Source organism: Suncus etruscus, chromosome X (assembly GCF_024139225.1).
Source record: "Suncus etruscus isolate mSunEtr1 chromosome X, mSunEtr1.pri.cur, whole genome shotgun sequence".
In the NCBI taxonomy this organism is placed as follows: Eukaryota; Metazoa; Chordata; class Mammalia; order Eulipotyphla; family Soricidae; genus Suncus; species Suncus etruscus.
The window spans coordinates 126,954,774-126,970,655 of record NC_064868.1 but is presented as its reverse complement, the minus strand read 5'-3'; the positions used below and the strand labels follow the sequence as shown (position 1 = coordinate 126,970,655).

The 15,882-nt window shown below is 35.5% G+C and overlaps 1 protein-coding gene across 1 annotated transcript in view; it reads left to right on the top strand.

Annotated features, from left to right (window-relative positions):
* Positions 1-15,882, top strand: part of ALG13 (ALG13 UDP-N-acetylglucosaminyltransferase subunit) — a 115,697-nt gene that overhangs the window by 40,024 nt on the left and 59,791 nt on the right. The window contains 6 exon segments of the mRNA XM_049767651.1: positions 487-568; positions 736-901; positions 3,017-3,092; positions 4,066-4,174; positions 6,414-6,478; positions 6,958-7,058. Of these exon segments, the coding sequence (XP_049623608.1) occupies positions 487-568; positions 736-901; positions 3,017-3,092; positions 4,066-4,174; positions 6,414-6,478; positions 6,958-7,058 (599 nt within the window).

Sequence of the window (15,882 nt, the reverse complement as noted above, 5' to 3'; positions counted from 1 at the left end):
TCTATTGTTTTTGAGCCATATTTTGCAGTATTCAGGATTCACTCTTAGTTCTCTGCTCAGGGAACTTTATGGGGTGCCAGAAATCAAATCAGGACTAGCAATGTGCATATCAAGTGTCTCACCCACTTTACTATCTTTTCAATGCCAGTGTTAGTGATTTTTGGCATTTAAAAATAAAGTACAACTTAAAAAAATTTAAAAAATCAAGTAAAACTTTTTAATGAAAATCTTTTTATCTCATGTCTGTAGTTATGTTTTTTAAATTTGGCTTTTCCCCTAGTTTTATTGCAGTATGTTTAACATGTTGTGCTAAGTGAAATAAATCAGAGAAAGCTACTATATTTAGCACATGTAGATTCTAAATATCACTACTTCCAAAAAAATAAATATATTTAATCTCATCAGTTTCTGTTAGCAACTTAATTTTTAAATTTTTCATGATTGTAAATGTGTGGCATTCACTTGTTCTTTGTGCTTTTTCTTTAGATTCTGCTCTGCCATTCAAGTAATCGTCATTATGATTCCATATACTCAAAACAGTTTCAATCAAGTGCAGCTGTTTGCCAGGGTATATGAAGATTTTATAATTATTTTAGTATTTATTTGAACAATTTGCTATTAGCATTTAATGTATGGCACCCATCATAAATTCCATTGTTGTCCACAGGATTTGTATACTAAATTACAAAATTTATATTTATTAAAATTAATTGGATTTTTGTCATTTTTCTTCAGCTGTGTTGTATGAAATTCTCTATAAAGACGTATTTGGCATGGATGAAGGTGAGTTGAATACTGCAGTTGAACTATTTCGAAGTGGTTCCAAGAAGAACAGAAACAGTGCTGTGACTGCCATTGAAGATATTCATGTTACCTTGGATAAGAATCCAACTCAGGATAGGTAATAAAGGGGAAAAGGATGTCAGTTGTAAGATTATTATGTTTCATGTTTCTGTACATCATTGTGTAAATGTGGACGAGACCTACAAGTTTAAAATTAGATAATTAAACACATGTGTCTATGGGTATACAGTTTCTGGTGTATTTTTATTTAAGTAACATTTATTTACAGGAGTGTAAATGTTAATATGTTTTAGAAGTATAGAGTTACATTATGTCTAAAGACACATCACCTACAGTGTATATACATTTTTTATAATTTTATTTATTTAAAGAAAATGCTTTACATAGTTGATGATAATAAATTTGTTTCTAGAAATCAGTTATTGAAAAAATAGAAAAAATGGAAGAGAAGAGAAATAAAAGAAAAAAGAAAAGTACAGTAGTTCATTTGCGAAAATTATTGTATTACCAATGATGTCATCAATATAGAGGCAGAAGGTTTAGTAAGCTCTACTGTAATATATCCAGTCTTATATTGGGGGATTCCCAAATGAGGTTGTCCAGTAACTCAAAGCTATGATCCTATGAATTTTAGGGGCATAAATTTTAGCTGCAGGGTTTCCTGGAAGAATACCTGGTTTGAACTTGGAAACAGCATCTGTGGACATTGTTACAGCTGCCAGTTTAAGACATTTTACTAGCGTTATAGTGTATAATAGTTACTAGGAATATAAATTCTGTGTCTTTGAGAAGCTATTACTGAACAGATTTAAACATTCTACCACACTATTATTAAGCAGATTTAAGCATAACTTTCAGTGAGTAGAGAAGAGTATTTGAAGTTAAGGGTTGTTTGAAGACCTTTTGATTTTCACTTTGATACATACTAGAAATGTAGATTCTGTACCATTGATGAAGTAGCTATTGAACAGATTAAGTCAAAGATGTATGTATTATATAACGAAGTATAGATAATATTTCTTCCTGATTTTATGTGCAATCTTGGAATTTGCATACTCTTGGTACTAAGCAGTTGTCACCTAGTTGTTTTTTTTTTGTTTGTTTGTTTTATTGGTGTTTTTTTTTTGTCTTGCAGCTCTATTTGTTCCCTTAACTCTTTCCAAATTTTTGGTCACATATGGGGATGCTCAGGGGTATTTATTTATGGCTTTGCTCAGGAGATATTATGTGGTATGGGGATTCAAATCAGGGTCGCAAGTGCCTTACCTCCTGTACTATCGCCAACCCACAGTTCTATTTCTTAGATGTTTAATGCTTGCAACTGGGTTTTTGGGGATAGAAGCAGGATTTTTAAAACTTATTTTTATTGTTAAGTGGGAGCAACCATATTAGATTACAAGTTGCTTTATTCTTCACCGATAATCTGTCGCTGTATACCACGAGCTGGAGAGATAGTATAGTGGGTAGGATGCTTGCCTTTCACAGTGCCACCTGGGTTTTATCTATAGCACCCCATAATGCACCCTCTACTTTAGTTGGGGTAAAGCCCTAAGCACTGATGGGTGGCCCTAAAACAGTAAAAACTCACAGCATTACTACAAATTTGAGAGCTGAAAAAGCACTCCTAACTCATCACTTATGAGTTAGCAATACTGTTTAAGGAATTATTGCTTATCTGGATCTCATGTTTTGGGTTTTACAAAACCTTGATTACAGTTTTGGTTGGGACTTAGTTGAAACTTTGCGGAAGGATATATTTTATTCTATTTACTATATATCTGGAATTGAGAACTTTAGTTTTTGCTGTCTGACAGTTTCTTGGCAATGGAATTGGTGAACATGAATGTTTCCTTGTTGGCAAAAGGAGACAAGTCATAGGCACACTGTTTTATATAATGTAACGACACATCCATTCTATGTATTGCTTAGAAACTCATTTAAAAGAAAAATTGCACAAAGTTATAAACAACAGGAAGCAGGGAACTCAAGATCATATACTTAGAAATATACTCCCCCTTTGAAATATGATACTTATCAGTAGCAGTATGCTAATTTTGTTGTGGCTCATAGTTAAAGAAATATATATGTAGATGTTGAGATGAAAAAAGTATTTGCATCATTTTTGAAATATCTGCTTTACCAATAGGTGGCAGATAGACTCAAGAAATTATCTATTTATAAAAATCTCTTTGTTCTGAATATTTTTAATTAGAAGTGAAGAGTGTGATGCCAGCAATAACACTGAAAATGCACCAGAGGGGTCCAGTCAAGGAACAGAAGTAGCAAAGGTTTGATATTTCCTGTGCAAATAATTTTTATAATTTTGGTTTATAGCATCATAGCTAAAATAAAATATGGTTGGGTGATCCATTCTAATTAAATGGGACAAGGGAAGCATTGATAATGTTTTCATTTTTAAAAGTCTTAATCTGAAAGTATAAGTAAAATGTATGCTTAATGTTCCAAAATTTTTCTTACAAAATTGTAGAAATTTTTCATATCAAATTTTGAATATGAGAAATTACAGAAGCTGTGTTTTCAAAATTAAAGTTATATTTCAAAGTAAATGGTTAGTTTATAATCCATATTCTGGTACTATTGCTTTTTTTTAAACAAATATTCTTATTCCTAATCAAATAAAATAGGTGCGGACCTTGGTCTATAAAAGTTGAAGAAAATTTGCCATCTATATAGGCCGAAAATGAAACAGACCTTCAGTTTAAGCAGGCCTTCAATTTGAGTATTTCAAATAACATTATGACAGTATCTAGACCTAAAAGTGTTGGTCATTTAGGAACAGTATTAAATAAAGTAAGATTGTTGCAAATATAAGAAAAAGTTAATTTTTTAATGATTAGAACAGATTTTTATTAGAATGAAGTAATTTTTGTTTTATATTTATCAGACACAGAAACACTTGCCTATGTGTACATCACAATGATAATTGTTGAATAGCCATTACTGTATTTTTATTCCTGGGCTGTGTTGCATTGATTTATGTAGGATGTGTCATGACTTGTTGCCTGCATAAATAAATATTTCCCTTAAACCATCTAAAGCATTGTTTTAACTATAAAATAATGTTTGCATACTGCTTTTTGTTTTTAAATGCAATTTAAAATTTATTGTGGTCATTCTTCTAAGAAAGGTGAATTACATGTACAAAGTAGACAGTGAGGATAGATGAGAAGATCATTAATTATTCTTCAGAGGGAAGACATACTGAGGATGATAAGTTGGTAACATGATGTATTTTTTCAGTTTACAGAAAATTCACCAAAGATTCTCTTGCCATATAAGGTACTGAGGTCTCTGGATCCAGAAATTTATCGTAACGTAGAATTTGATGTTTGGTTGGAAAGCAGAAAAGGTAATATTTTAGCAGAAGGTATACACTTGAATCCTGACAGATTAAATAGAACTGTTTTTACAAATTATATCAAGAGATTATTTTCATTGTGCTATTTTTTAATTCAGTATTTTTGGGGGGAGTTTTGGTTTTTGGGTCATACTCAGCAGCGCTCAGGGGTTACTCCTGGCTCTATGCTCAGAAATCGCTCCTGGCAGGCTCGGGGACCTATGGGATGCCGGGATTAGAAACAATGACCTGCATGAAAGACAAACGCCTTACCTCCATGCTATCTCTTCGGCCCCATCAGTATGTTATTTTTAATCCAAAGGAGAAAATAAATAGCTTTAGCTTTGTGGAGGAATATATTAGAATCATCTTTATTGAAACTTCAACTTTGCAAAGACTGTAAAAATAGACTGTTGATAATGTTATGAGTACTAGAAAATAGCCATAATTATAAATAGGCCATGTTGTCTTAAAGCATTATACTTTTCTCTCATTGACAAATGAAGAGTTTTGTAGTTGGCCTGTGTATCAAATTTCACATGCCACCTTGTTTTGGTATGTGAATTAATATTAATGGTCTATGTATGTATTTTTAAAAAGAAGAATTATTATGGTGTATGTGTTAAGTAAAAGTTAAATTTAAGATCTATATGTAAAGATTTATGAGAACTGAATAGTGGCAGCAGAGTCTGTATAGTCCAAAATATTTTTAGAGCAAGTTTGCCAGTCTTTGAAATAGGTGATTTTCTTTCCCTATAAGATTAACTCGGTTGATAAAAATGTCTTTAAGGTAACCATTAATTGTTTATAGATCCAACTTCATGAATCACAGTTTGCCCTGGTTTAAATTTTAGAGGCATAGTAAGTTGTTAAATAACTTCGGTTTAAGTTTCAGAATACAAAGTATTTGCAAAGGTGTACCCAAGAAAGAATAGAATAGATAACAAATATCTGCAGACTGCAAATCTGTGCCCAAGTAAGTATAGAATAAAGCAGTTTAGGGTCTTTTGAACATGGAAATAATAGAATAGGCATCTGTCAGGACTTTTTAAACTATAAAGGTGCCTGCTGATTGACTATGTGAAATTCCCCAGCCTCTGTTTTTCATTTATCTATTGTATGTTGTTTTTCTTACTAATTGTACTTAAGTCTATCCAGTTAAACATTGGTTAACAGGTTGGAAGCCCGAGTGAGGGAGCTATGTTGTATTGAATAAATGGCTTTTGTTACCACTGATGGCTGTCCAATTGAACCTAAAATTTGGACTTTCCCTATATGTATGTGTGTTTCTTCTGGATAATTGGCTCTAGAGAAAATCTTTAGATTATAGTCTCTTTTTATGTATATTTTATTTAAACACCTTGATTACATACATGATTGTGTTTGGGTTTCAGTCATGTAAAGAACACCACCCATCACTAGTGCAACATTCCCATCACCAATGTTCCAAATCTCCCTCCTCCCCACCCAACCCCCGCCTGTACTCTAGGCAGGCTTTCTATTTCCCTCGTACATTCTCATTATTCAAACAATTCAAAATATAGTTATTTCTCTAACTAAACTCATCCCTGTTTGTGGTGAGTTTCATGAAGTAAGCTGTAACTTCCAGCCCTTTTCTCTTTTGTGTCTGAAAATTATTATTGCAAGAATGTCTTTCATTTTTCTTAAAACCCATAGATGAGTGAGACCATTCTTTGTTTTTTTCTCTCTCTCTCTCTGACTTATTTCACTCAGCATAGTAGATTCCATGAAATCCATGTATAGGAAAAATACAATAAACACCCTGCTAAAGAAATCATTGGGAAAAAGAATATGGGAGGAATTACTTTCCCCAACTTTAAACTTTTCTACAAAGATTATAGTCTCTTAAGGTGGAAACTTTGTTTTTATAAAATATTTTTATAAATTTTAAAATAATTTTTTGAAGAAAATTTTAAAATTTTTATATAAAATATTTTATAAACTGTTTTGGTAACATGCAATAATTGACTTTAAGAGTGGCTGAGGAAATAACTGAATGGGCTTACCACATGCTTTGCATGTGGGTTTGATTTCTGGCTCTTTATTGCCCCTTGAACCTCACCAGGAATTACTAATAAGTACCTTCAACTGTGACTCAGATCCAAACTACCCATCTATCTCAAAATTTATAAAGGAAAAGCAAAGGATGTGATTTAATGGGAAAGACAGTGAAATGATATGAATAGAGGCATACAGTGTAGTTAAGCTTGCATATCTTTTTTTTCCATAGAGCTTCAAAAAACTGACTACATGGAGTATGCTGGAAGGCAGTATTATTTGGGAGACAAGTGTCAGGTTAGTTTGTTAAAGACAATTTGTTTTTCTGAGATTGTGCTTTTAATCAGTAATGAGTTTAGATAAAACATACTTACAGGTGGCCAGAAAGATAACACAGCATCTACCTTGCATATGGACAACCCAGGTTCAATCTCCCACATCCCATATGGTTCTCTGAGCCTGACGGAGTGATTTCTGAGGTGCAGAGCCAGGAGTAACCACTGAGCAACACCAAGTGTGGCCCAAAAACCAACAACCAAAAAATAACCCAAAAACATGCTTACAAAGTGCTAAAAACTTTTTATATTTTTGTTAATTTTATTAGCAAACTTGTGATTTGCTATGGCTCTTTAAGTACATGTCTGCCTCTCCCATTGATCTGGTAGTGTTCATTGCCAACTGCTTTAATTAGTAGATACTGACCTCCATTTTTTTTTGCATAAGTCAAGTCTGACAATGTTGATATTAGATCATTTTACTATCACTTCCACTCTTAGGTTTGCTTGGAATCAAGTGGAAAATACTATAATGCACATATCCAGGAGGTTGGAAATGATAACAGTTCAGTAACAGTCTTCATTGAAGAACTGGCAGAAAAGTAAGAATATAATTTATTGAATTATCAAAATCTTTGGTTCCTGGTGACTGGTGGTTATACTAAATTAAGACTTTTTAGAATGCTAGTAAGAAAATTAGATTACTATTGGTACTAGCCAGTGACAACTTACCTCAAATGGTTAAAGAATGAAGTAGTCTTTATATCAGCATTTGAAAGTTTCCAGGTTCTGGACAATGGCCAACTCATTACAAATATGCCACCAACCTTCTCGTAAAAAATTTTTATGCTCATAGAACATTTTGTTTGCTGAATATCTCAGTATCAAGCTACTCTAATCATTTTCAAACTTTATTATACCCCATTGTTACCTTGAAGGCTATGTTATAGAAATTAGAAGGACAAGGAAGGAAAGGAATCATGGTGTGTGTAGCAGGTGGGAGGTAAAAGTGCCAATGGCCATAAAGGCACTTCTACATCTATGGTGAGGATGTGCACTTATAGGTTTAAAACACAAACCCAACTACATTGCAAGCAGGAGACCCAAAATACAGTGACTAGACTTAAAAATTGCTTGCCAAGAAGGCCAATTGGGGGATAGCAGAGAACTAGGTAATATTGGTGGAGGAAAAGTCACTTTAGTGGTGGAAAATTGTATGACTGAAACTCTATTCTGGACAGGTTTGTAAATCATGCTGCTTTAAACATTGAAAGCTCTGAGTTCTATTTCCAATGTTTCTGATTCATTACGTATGATGGCCCCCAATACAAACTTTCAGTGACTTTCTGATTGCTCCTGCCAGGCTCTGTAGCGTGAGATGATGATATGCTGTTTTGATTTGAATTTCCCTGGTTAGTGAGGTGAAGCATTTCTTCATGTGCCTTTTGGCTATCTGTACTACTTCTTTGAGGAAATGTCTGTTCAACTCTTCTTCACATCTTTGGATGGAGTTAAATATGTTTTTTGTTCCTGTTAAGCTCTTCCAGTGCCTTGGTATTAATGTCTTAGATATTATTTCCTTATCAGATAGGTATTGTGTAAATAATTTCTCCCATTCCGTGGCCGGTCTGTATCCTAGATATCATTTCCTTTGAGGTGAAGAAGCTTCTTAGTTTAATGTAGTCTCATTTGTTTATCTTTACTTCCAAAAGTCTGGAATTATTTCATCCTTGAAGATGCCTTTACTTCAGTGTCATGGAATGTTATGCCTACGTTTTCTTCTATATACCTTATGGCTTCAGATCTATATCAACATCTTTAATCCGTTTTGATTAGACTTTTGTGCACGGCATTAATGGGATCTCTAAGTTCACTTTTTTACATCTAATTGAGCAGTTTTCCCAACAACCCTTGTTGAAGAGACTTTCCTTGCTCCAGTTCATATTTCTTGCACCTTTACAAAGATCACTTGATCATATATCTGAGGGTCATTCTCAGGATATTCAAGTCTATTCCATTGAGCTGAAGGTCTGTCTTTATTCCAGTAGCATGCTGTTTTAGTGACTACTGCTTTGTAATACTGGTCAAGGTTGGGGAAAGGATGCATCACATCTTTTCCCCAATGATTTCTTTAGCAATTCATGGAGGCTTTTTTCCCATATGAATTTGAGGAATGTTTGATCTTTCTTTGAAAATGGGATGGGTAACTATTACAGGAATTGTAGCTGTACAATGCTTTGGAAAATACTGCCATTTTAATGATAATTCTTTGTATTCATGAACTAAGGATGTGTTTCCTTATCATTGTGTCCTGTTTTATTTCATGAAGCAGTGTTTTGTAGTTTTATTTGAATAAGACTTTATGAGGCAAAATTGAGAATGGATTTTTGTGTTATTGTTATTTTTTCTGTTCTGTTTCTAAATTTTTGTCAATTTAAATAGAACGATTACAAAATTGTTAATAATTGAGTTTCTGTCATACAATGTACACAACCCGTGCACATTTCCCTCCACCAGTGTCTCCACTTTCTCTCCCACTCTCCCCTACGTGCCTCTGGGACAAACATTTTATTTCTCTTTATTCCTTTTTGTAGACACTGTGATTTGCACTATTGTTAATGAAAAGGTACTATGCATATACTTTATCTCCTTTCAGTACCCAGTTATTGTCCAAAGTGTTAAGTTCCAAACATTATTGTCATAGTGGACAACCTAAGTGTACTCAACCTTAAGTGTACTGCTCTACTATATATGACAAGTTTCCTATCATGGAATGGTCCTCCTGGCCCTCATCTCTATTATCTGGGTATTATCATAGTATCTATATTTTATATTCCAAAAGCGAATGGAATCATTGTATGACTGTCCCTCTCCTCTGACTCATTTCACTCAACATGAGACTCTCCATATCCATTCATGTTTAAGCAAATTTCATGACTTCTTTTTTCTAACAGCTGCATGCTATTCCATTGTGTATGTAGATAGTACCACAGTTTCTTTAGCCACACATCTCTTCACAGGTACTTAGGTTATTTCCCTATTCTGGCTATTTTAAATAGTTCTACAATGAACATAGGAATGCAGAGGGCTTTTCTGCATTGTGTGTTTTGGCTCTAATATAGAGACTATATTTCCAATTTTTTGAAGAACATACATATTGATTTCCAAAAAGGCTGCATTAGTTGGTATTCCCACCAGCAGTGAATGAGAGTTTTCTCTTCACATCCATGCCAGCAGTGGTTGTTCTTATTCTTTGTGATGTGTGCCAGTATCTGTGGTGTGAGATGATAGCTCCTTATTGTTTTGATTTGCATCTCCCTGATGATTAGTGATGTGGAGCATTTTTCATGTGCCTTTTGACCATCTGTATTCTTTGAGTGAATGACTGTTCTTCTTTCCATTTTTGAATGGTGTTAAAAATTTTTAATGTCTACCATTGCCTTGTATAGCTTAGTTATTAACCCTTTATCTGATAGGTATAGTTTCTCCCATTTCATGTGTTGTGTATGTATTCTATTTATTCACCATTTTCTTTGAGATACAGAAGCTGCTGCCGCCCCACCCTTTTTTTGTAGTACCTGGCAGCACTCTGGTAAATCCTGTCTGGCTCTGCCCTAAGAAATCATTCCTGGTAGGCTCGGGAGATCATATGGGATGCCATATGTTCATTTCTTATTCCTATATTCTGATGCAGTTACATGTTTTTTTCTTGTTAAGTTCTGTCAGTACACTAGTTTATCGTAGACATTAGCCCTTTATCTGATGGATATTGGGTGAATAGTTTCTCTTCTTCTGTGGGGTGATCCTTTTAACTTAGTTATTGTTTTCTTTGAAATGCAGAAGCTTCTTAATTTGATATAATCTTATTTATCTCTGCTTCCACTTGTTTGAACAATGGTGTTTCCTCCTTGAAGATGCCTTTAGTCTCAATGTCATGGAGTCTTTGGCCAACATTTTCTTCTATAAATACCAGGGGTCTGTATATACCAGGTCCGTACAATATTTTGTGGCCCTGTCCTAGAGGAATCTTTGTTTTGATTTGTTGTTTGGGTCACACCCCCCAATGTTCAAGGCTTACTACTGACTTTGCACTCAAGGATCACCCCGACTTTGCCTCCTGCAGCCCCCAGGTAAATTGAGTTTGAGACCCCTGATATATACCTTATATTTTTATGCCTCATATCAAGGTTTTTAATTCATTTTAATATGAGCTTACTGAATAGTGTTAGATGTCTTATTTGCTTTTTTGCCTATGTCTGACCAGCTGTCCAAATACCACTTTTTTTTTATTTGAACACCTTGATTACATACATGATTGTGTTTGGGTTTCAGTCATGTAAAGAACACCACCCATCACCAGTGCAAGATTCCCATCACCAATGTCCCAAATCTCCCTCCTCCCCACCCGACCCCCAACTGTACTCTAAACAGGCTCTCCATTTCCCTCATACATTCTCAATATTAGGACAGTTCAAAATGTACTTATTTCTCTAACTAAACTCATCACTCTTTGTGGTGAGCTTCCTGAGGTGAGCTGGAACTTCCAGCTCTTTTCTCTTTTGTGTCTGAAAATTATTATTACAAGAATGTCTTTCATTTTTCTTAAAACCCATAGATGAGTGAGACCATTCTGTGTTTTTCTCTCTCTCTCTGACTTATTTCACTCAGCATAATAGATTCTGTGTACATCCATGTATAGGAAAATTTCATGACTTCATCTCTCCTGACAGCTGCGTAATATTCCATTGTGTATATGTACCACAGTTTCTTTAGCCATTCGTCTGTTGAAGGGCATCTTGGTTGTTTCCAGAGTCTTGCTATGGTAAATAGTGCTGCAATGAATATAGGTGTAAGGAAGGGATTTTTGTATTGTATTTTTGTGTTCTTAGGGTATATTCCTAGGAGTGGTATAGCTGGGTCATATGGGAGCTCAATTTCCAGTTTTTGGAGGAATCTCCATATTGCTTTCCATAAAGGTTGAACTAGACGGCATTCCCACCAGCAGTGGATAAGGGTTCCTTTCTCTCCACATCCCCGCCAACACAGTTTATTCTCATTCTTTGTGATGTGTGCCAATCTCTGTGGTGTGAGGTGGTATCTCATTGTTGTTTTGATTTGCATCTCTCTGATGATTAGTGATGTGGAGCATTTCTTCATGTGTCTTTTGGCCATTTGTATTTCTTCTTTGTCAAAGTGTCTGTTCATTTCTTCTCCCCATTTTTTGATGGGATTAGATGTTTTTTTCTTGTAAATTTCTGTCAGTGCCTTGTATATTTTGGAGATTAGCCCCTTGTCTGATGGGTATTGGGTGAATAGATTCTCCCACTCAGTGGGTGGCTCTTGTATCCTGGGCACTATTTCCTTTGAGGTGCAGAAGCTTCTCAACTTAATATATTCCCATCTGTTAATCTCTGTTTTCACTTGCTTGGAGAGTGCAGTTTCCTCCTTGAAGATGCCTGTAGTCTCAATGTCCTGGAGAGTTTTGCCTATTTGTTGTTCTATATATCTTATGGTTTGGTGTCTGATATCGAGGTCTTTAATTCATTTGGATTTTACCTTCGTACATGATGTTAGCTGGGGTTCTAAGTTCAATTTTTTGCAAGTGGCTAGCCAGTTGTGCCAACACCACTTGTTGAAGAGGCTTTCCTTGCTCCATTTAGGATTTCCTACTCCTTTATCAAAAATTAGGTGATTGTATGTCTGGGGAACATTTTCTGAGTATTCAAGCCTATTACACTGATCTGAGGGTCTGTCCTTATTCCATTACCATGCTGTTTTGATAACTATTGCTTTGTAGTAAAGTTTAAAGTTGGGGAAAGTAATTCCTTCCATATTCTTTTTCCCAGTGATTGCTTTAGCTATTCTAGCGTGTTTATTGTTCCAAACAAATTTCAAAAGTGCCTGATCCACTTCTTTGAAGAATGTCATAGGTATCTTTAGAGGGATAGCCTTGAATCTGTATAACGCCTTGGGGAGTATTGCCATTTTGATGATGTTAATCCTGCCAATCCATGAGCAGGGTATGTGTTTCCATTTCCGCGTGTCCTCTCTTACTTCTTGGAGCAGATTTTTATAGTTTTCTTTGTATAGGTCCTTCACATTTTTAGTCAGGTTGATTCCAAGATATTTGAGTTTGTGTGGCACTATTGTGAATGGGGTTGTTTTCTTAATGTCCATTTCTTCCTTATTACTATTGGTGTATAGAAAGGCCATTGATTTTTATGTGTTAATTTTGTAGCCTGCCACCTTGCTATATGAGTCTATTGTTTCTAGAAGCTTTTTGGTAGAGTCTTTAGGGTTTTCTAAGTAGAGCATCATGTCATCTGCAAACAGCGAGAGCTTGACTTCTTCCTTTCCTATCTGGATTCCCTTGATATCTTTTTCTTGCCTAATCGCTATAGCAAGTACTTCCAGTGCTATGTTGAATAGGAGTGGTGAGAGAGGACAGCCTTGTCTTGTCCCAGAATTTAGGGGGAAGGCTTTTAGTTTTTCTCCATTGAGGATAATATTTGCCACTGGCCTGTGGTAGATGGCCTTAACTATATTGAGAAAGGTTCCTTCCATTCCCATCTTGCTGAGAGTTTTGATCAAGAATGGGTGTTGGACCTTGTCAAATGCTTTCTCTGCATCTATTGATATAATCATGTGGTTTTTATTTTTCTTGTTGTTGATGTTGTGTATTATGTTGATAGACTTACGGATGTTAAACCATCCTTGCATTCCTGGAATGAAACCTACTTGATCGTAGTGGATGATCTTCTTAATGAGGTATTGAATCCTATTTGCCAGGATTTTGTTGAGGATCTTTGCATCTGCATTCATCAGCGATATTGGTCTGTAATTTTCTTTTTTCGTAGCATCTCTGTCTGGTTTAGGTATTAGGGTGATGTTGGCTTCATGAAAGCTGTTTGGGAGTGTTTCCGTTTGTTCAATTTCATGAAAGAGTCTTGCCAGGATTGGTAGTAGTTCCTCTTGGAAAGTTTGAAAGAATTCATTAGTGAATCCATCTGGGCCTGGGCTTTTGTTTTTGGGCAGACTTTTGATTACCATTTTTATTTCATCAATGGTGATGGGGGTGTTTAGATATGCTACATCCTCTTCCTTCAACCGTGGAAGATTATAAGGGTCCAAGAATTTATCCATTTCTTCCAGGTTCTCATTTTTAGTGGCGTAGAGTTTTTCAAAGTAGTTTCTGATTACCCTTTGAATCTCTGTCATATCAGTAGTGATCTCTCCTTTTTCATTCCTAATACGCGTTATCAAGTTTCTCTCTCTCTCTTTCTTTGTTAGGTTTGCCAGTGGTCTATCAATCTTGTTTATTTTTTTGAAGAACCAACTTCTGCTTTCGTTGATCTTTCAGATTATTTTTTGGGTTTCCACTTTGTTTATTTCTGCTTTCAGCTTTGTTATTTCCTTCTCTCTCCCTATTTTTGGGTCCTTTTGTTGAGCACTTTCTAGTTCTATTAGCTGTGTCATTAAGCTACTCAGGTAAGCTCCTTCTTCCTTCCTGATGTGTGCTTGCACAGCTATAAATTTTCCTCTCAGTACTGCTTTTGCTGTGTCCCATAAGTTCTGATAGTTTGTGTCTTTATTGTCATTTGTTTCCAGGAACATTTTGATTTCCTTCTTGATTTCATCTCGGACCCACTGGTTATTGAGTATGAGGCTGTTTAACTTCCAGGTGTTAAAGTGTTTCTTCTGAGTCCCTTTGGAATTCACAAATAACTTCAGAGCCTTGTGGTCAGCGAAGGTAGTCGGCAAAATTTCTATCCTCTTGATATTATGGAGGTATGTTTTATGTGCCAGCATGTAGTCTATCCTGGAGAATGTCCCATGTACATTGGAGAAGAATGTGTATCCAGGTTTTTGGGGATGGAGTGTCCTATATATATCCACTAGGCCTCTTTCTTCCATTTCTCTCCTCAGGTCTAGTATATTCTTGTTGGGTTTCAGTCTGGTTGACCTATCCAGTGTTGACAAAGCAGTGTTGAGGTCCCCCACAATTATTGTGTTGTTATTGATATTGTTTTTCAGATTTGTCAACAGTTGTTTTAAATATTTTGCTGGCCCCTCATTTGGTGCATATATGTTTAGGAGAGTTATTTCTTCCTGCTCTACATACCCCATGATTAATATAAAATGTCCATCTTTGTCCCTTACAACCTTCCTGAGTATAAAGTTTGCATTATCTGATATTAGTATGGCCACTCCAGCTTTTTTATGGGTGTTGTTTGCTTGGATAACTTTTCTCCAGCCTTTTATTTTGAGTCTATGTTTGTTCTGACTATTCAGGTGCGTTTCTTGTAGGCAGCAGAAGGTTGGATTGAGTTTTTTTGATCCATTTCGCCACTCTGTGTCTCTTAACTGGTGCATTTAGTCCATTGACGTTGAGAGAAAGAATTGTCCTGGGATTTAATGCCATCTTTATATCGAAATTTGGTGTGTCTTTTGGTCAGTCTTGTCTTAGATTAGGTCTTTCAGTTTTTCTCTTAAGACTGGTTTTGAGTCTGTAAAGTTTCTGAGCTGTTTTTTGTCTGTGAAACCATGTATTCTTCCGTCAAACCGGAAAGTGAGTTTTGCTGGGTACAGTATTCTAGGTGAAGCATTCATTTCATTCAGTCTTGTCACAATATCCCACCACTGCTTTCTGGCATTGAGTGTTTCTGGTGACAGATCTGCTCTAAATCTCAAGGATGCTTGCTTGAATGTAATTTCCCCTTTTGATCTTGCTGTTTTCAGAATTCTGTCTCTATCTGTGGGATTTGTCATTGTGACTAGGATGTGTCTTGGGGTGGTTTTTCTGGGGTCTCTTTTGGTTGGTACTCTTCGGGCATGCAGGATTTGATCACATATATTCTTTAGCTCTGGAAGTTTCTCTTTAATGATGTTCTTGACCGTTGATTCTTCCTGGAAATTTTCTTCCTGGGTCTCTGGGACTCCAATGATTCTTAAGTTGTTTCTGTTGATCTTATCATAGACCTCTATTTTCATCTGTTCCCATTCTTTGACTAATTTTTCCATTGTCTGTTCATTTGTTTTAAGTTTTTTTTCCAATCTCTCCTGTTGTATGGAATTGTTATGTATCTCATCTTCCACAGCACCAAGTCTATTCTCAGCTTCTGATACCCTGTCCCAGAGCTTATCCATTTTGTCATTCACTTCGTTTACTGAGTTTTTCAGGCCTGTTAGTTGACATGTTATTTCAGTTTGGAGTTTTGTGATTTCTGTCTTCATATTTTCTTGATTCTTATTAGTGTTCTGTTCTACTCTATTCATGGTTTCTTTGAGTTCTTTGAGCATATTCCATATTGCTACTCTAAAGTCCTTATCTGAGAGATTGATCAGTTGGTTGGTCGTTAACTGGTCATCAGAATTGTCATCTTCATTCTCTATGTCTGATGCTGGCCTGCCTTGTTTCCCCATTGT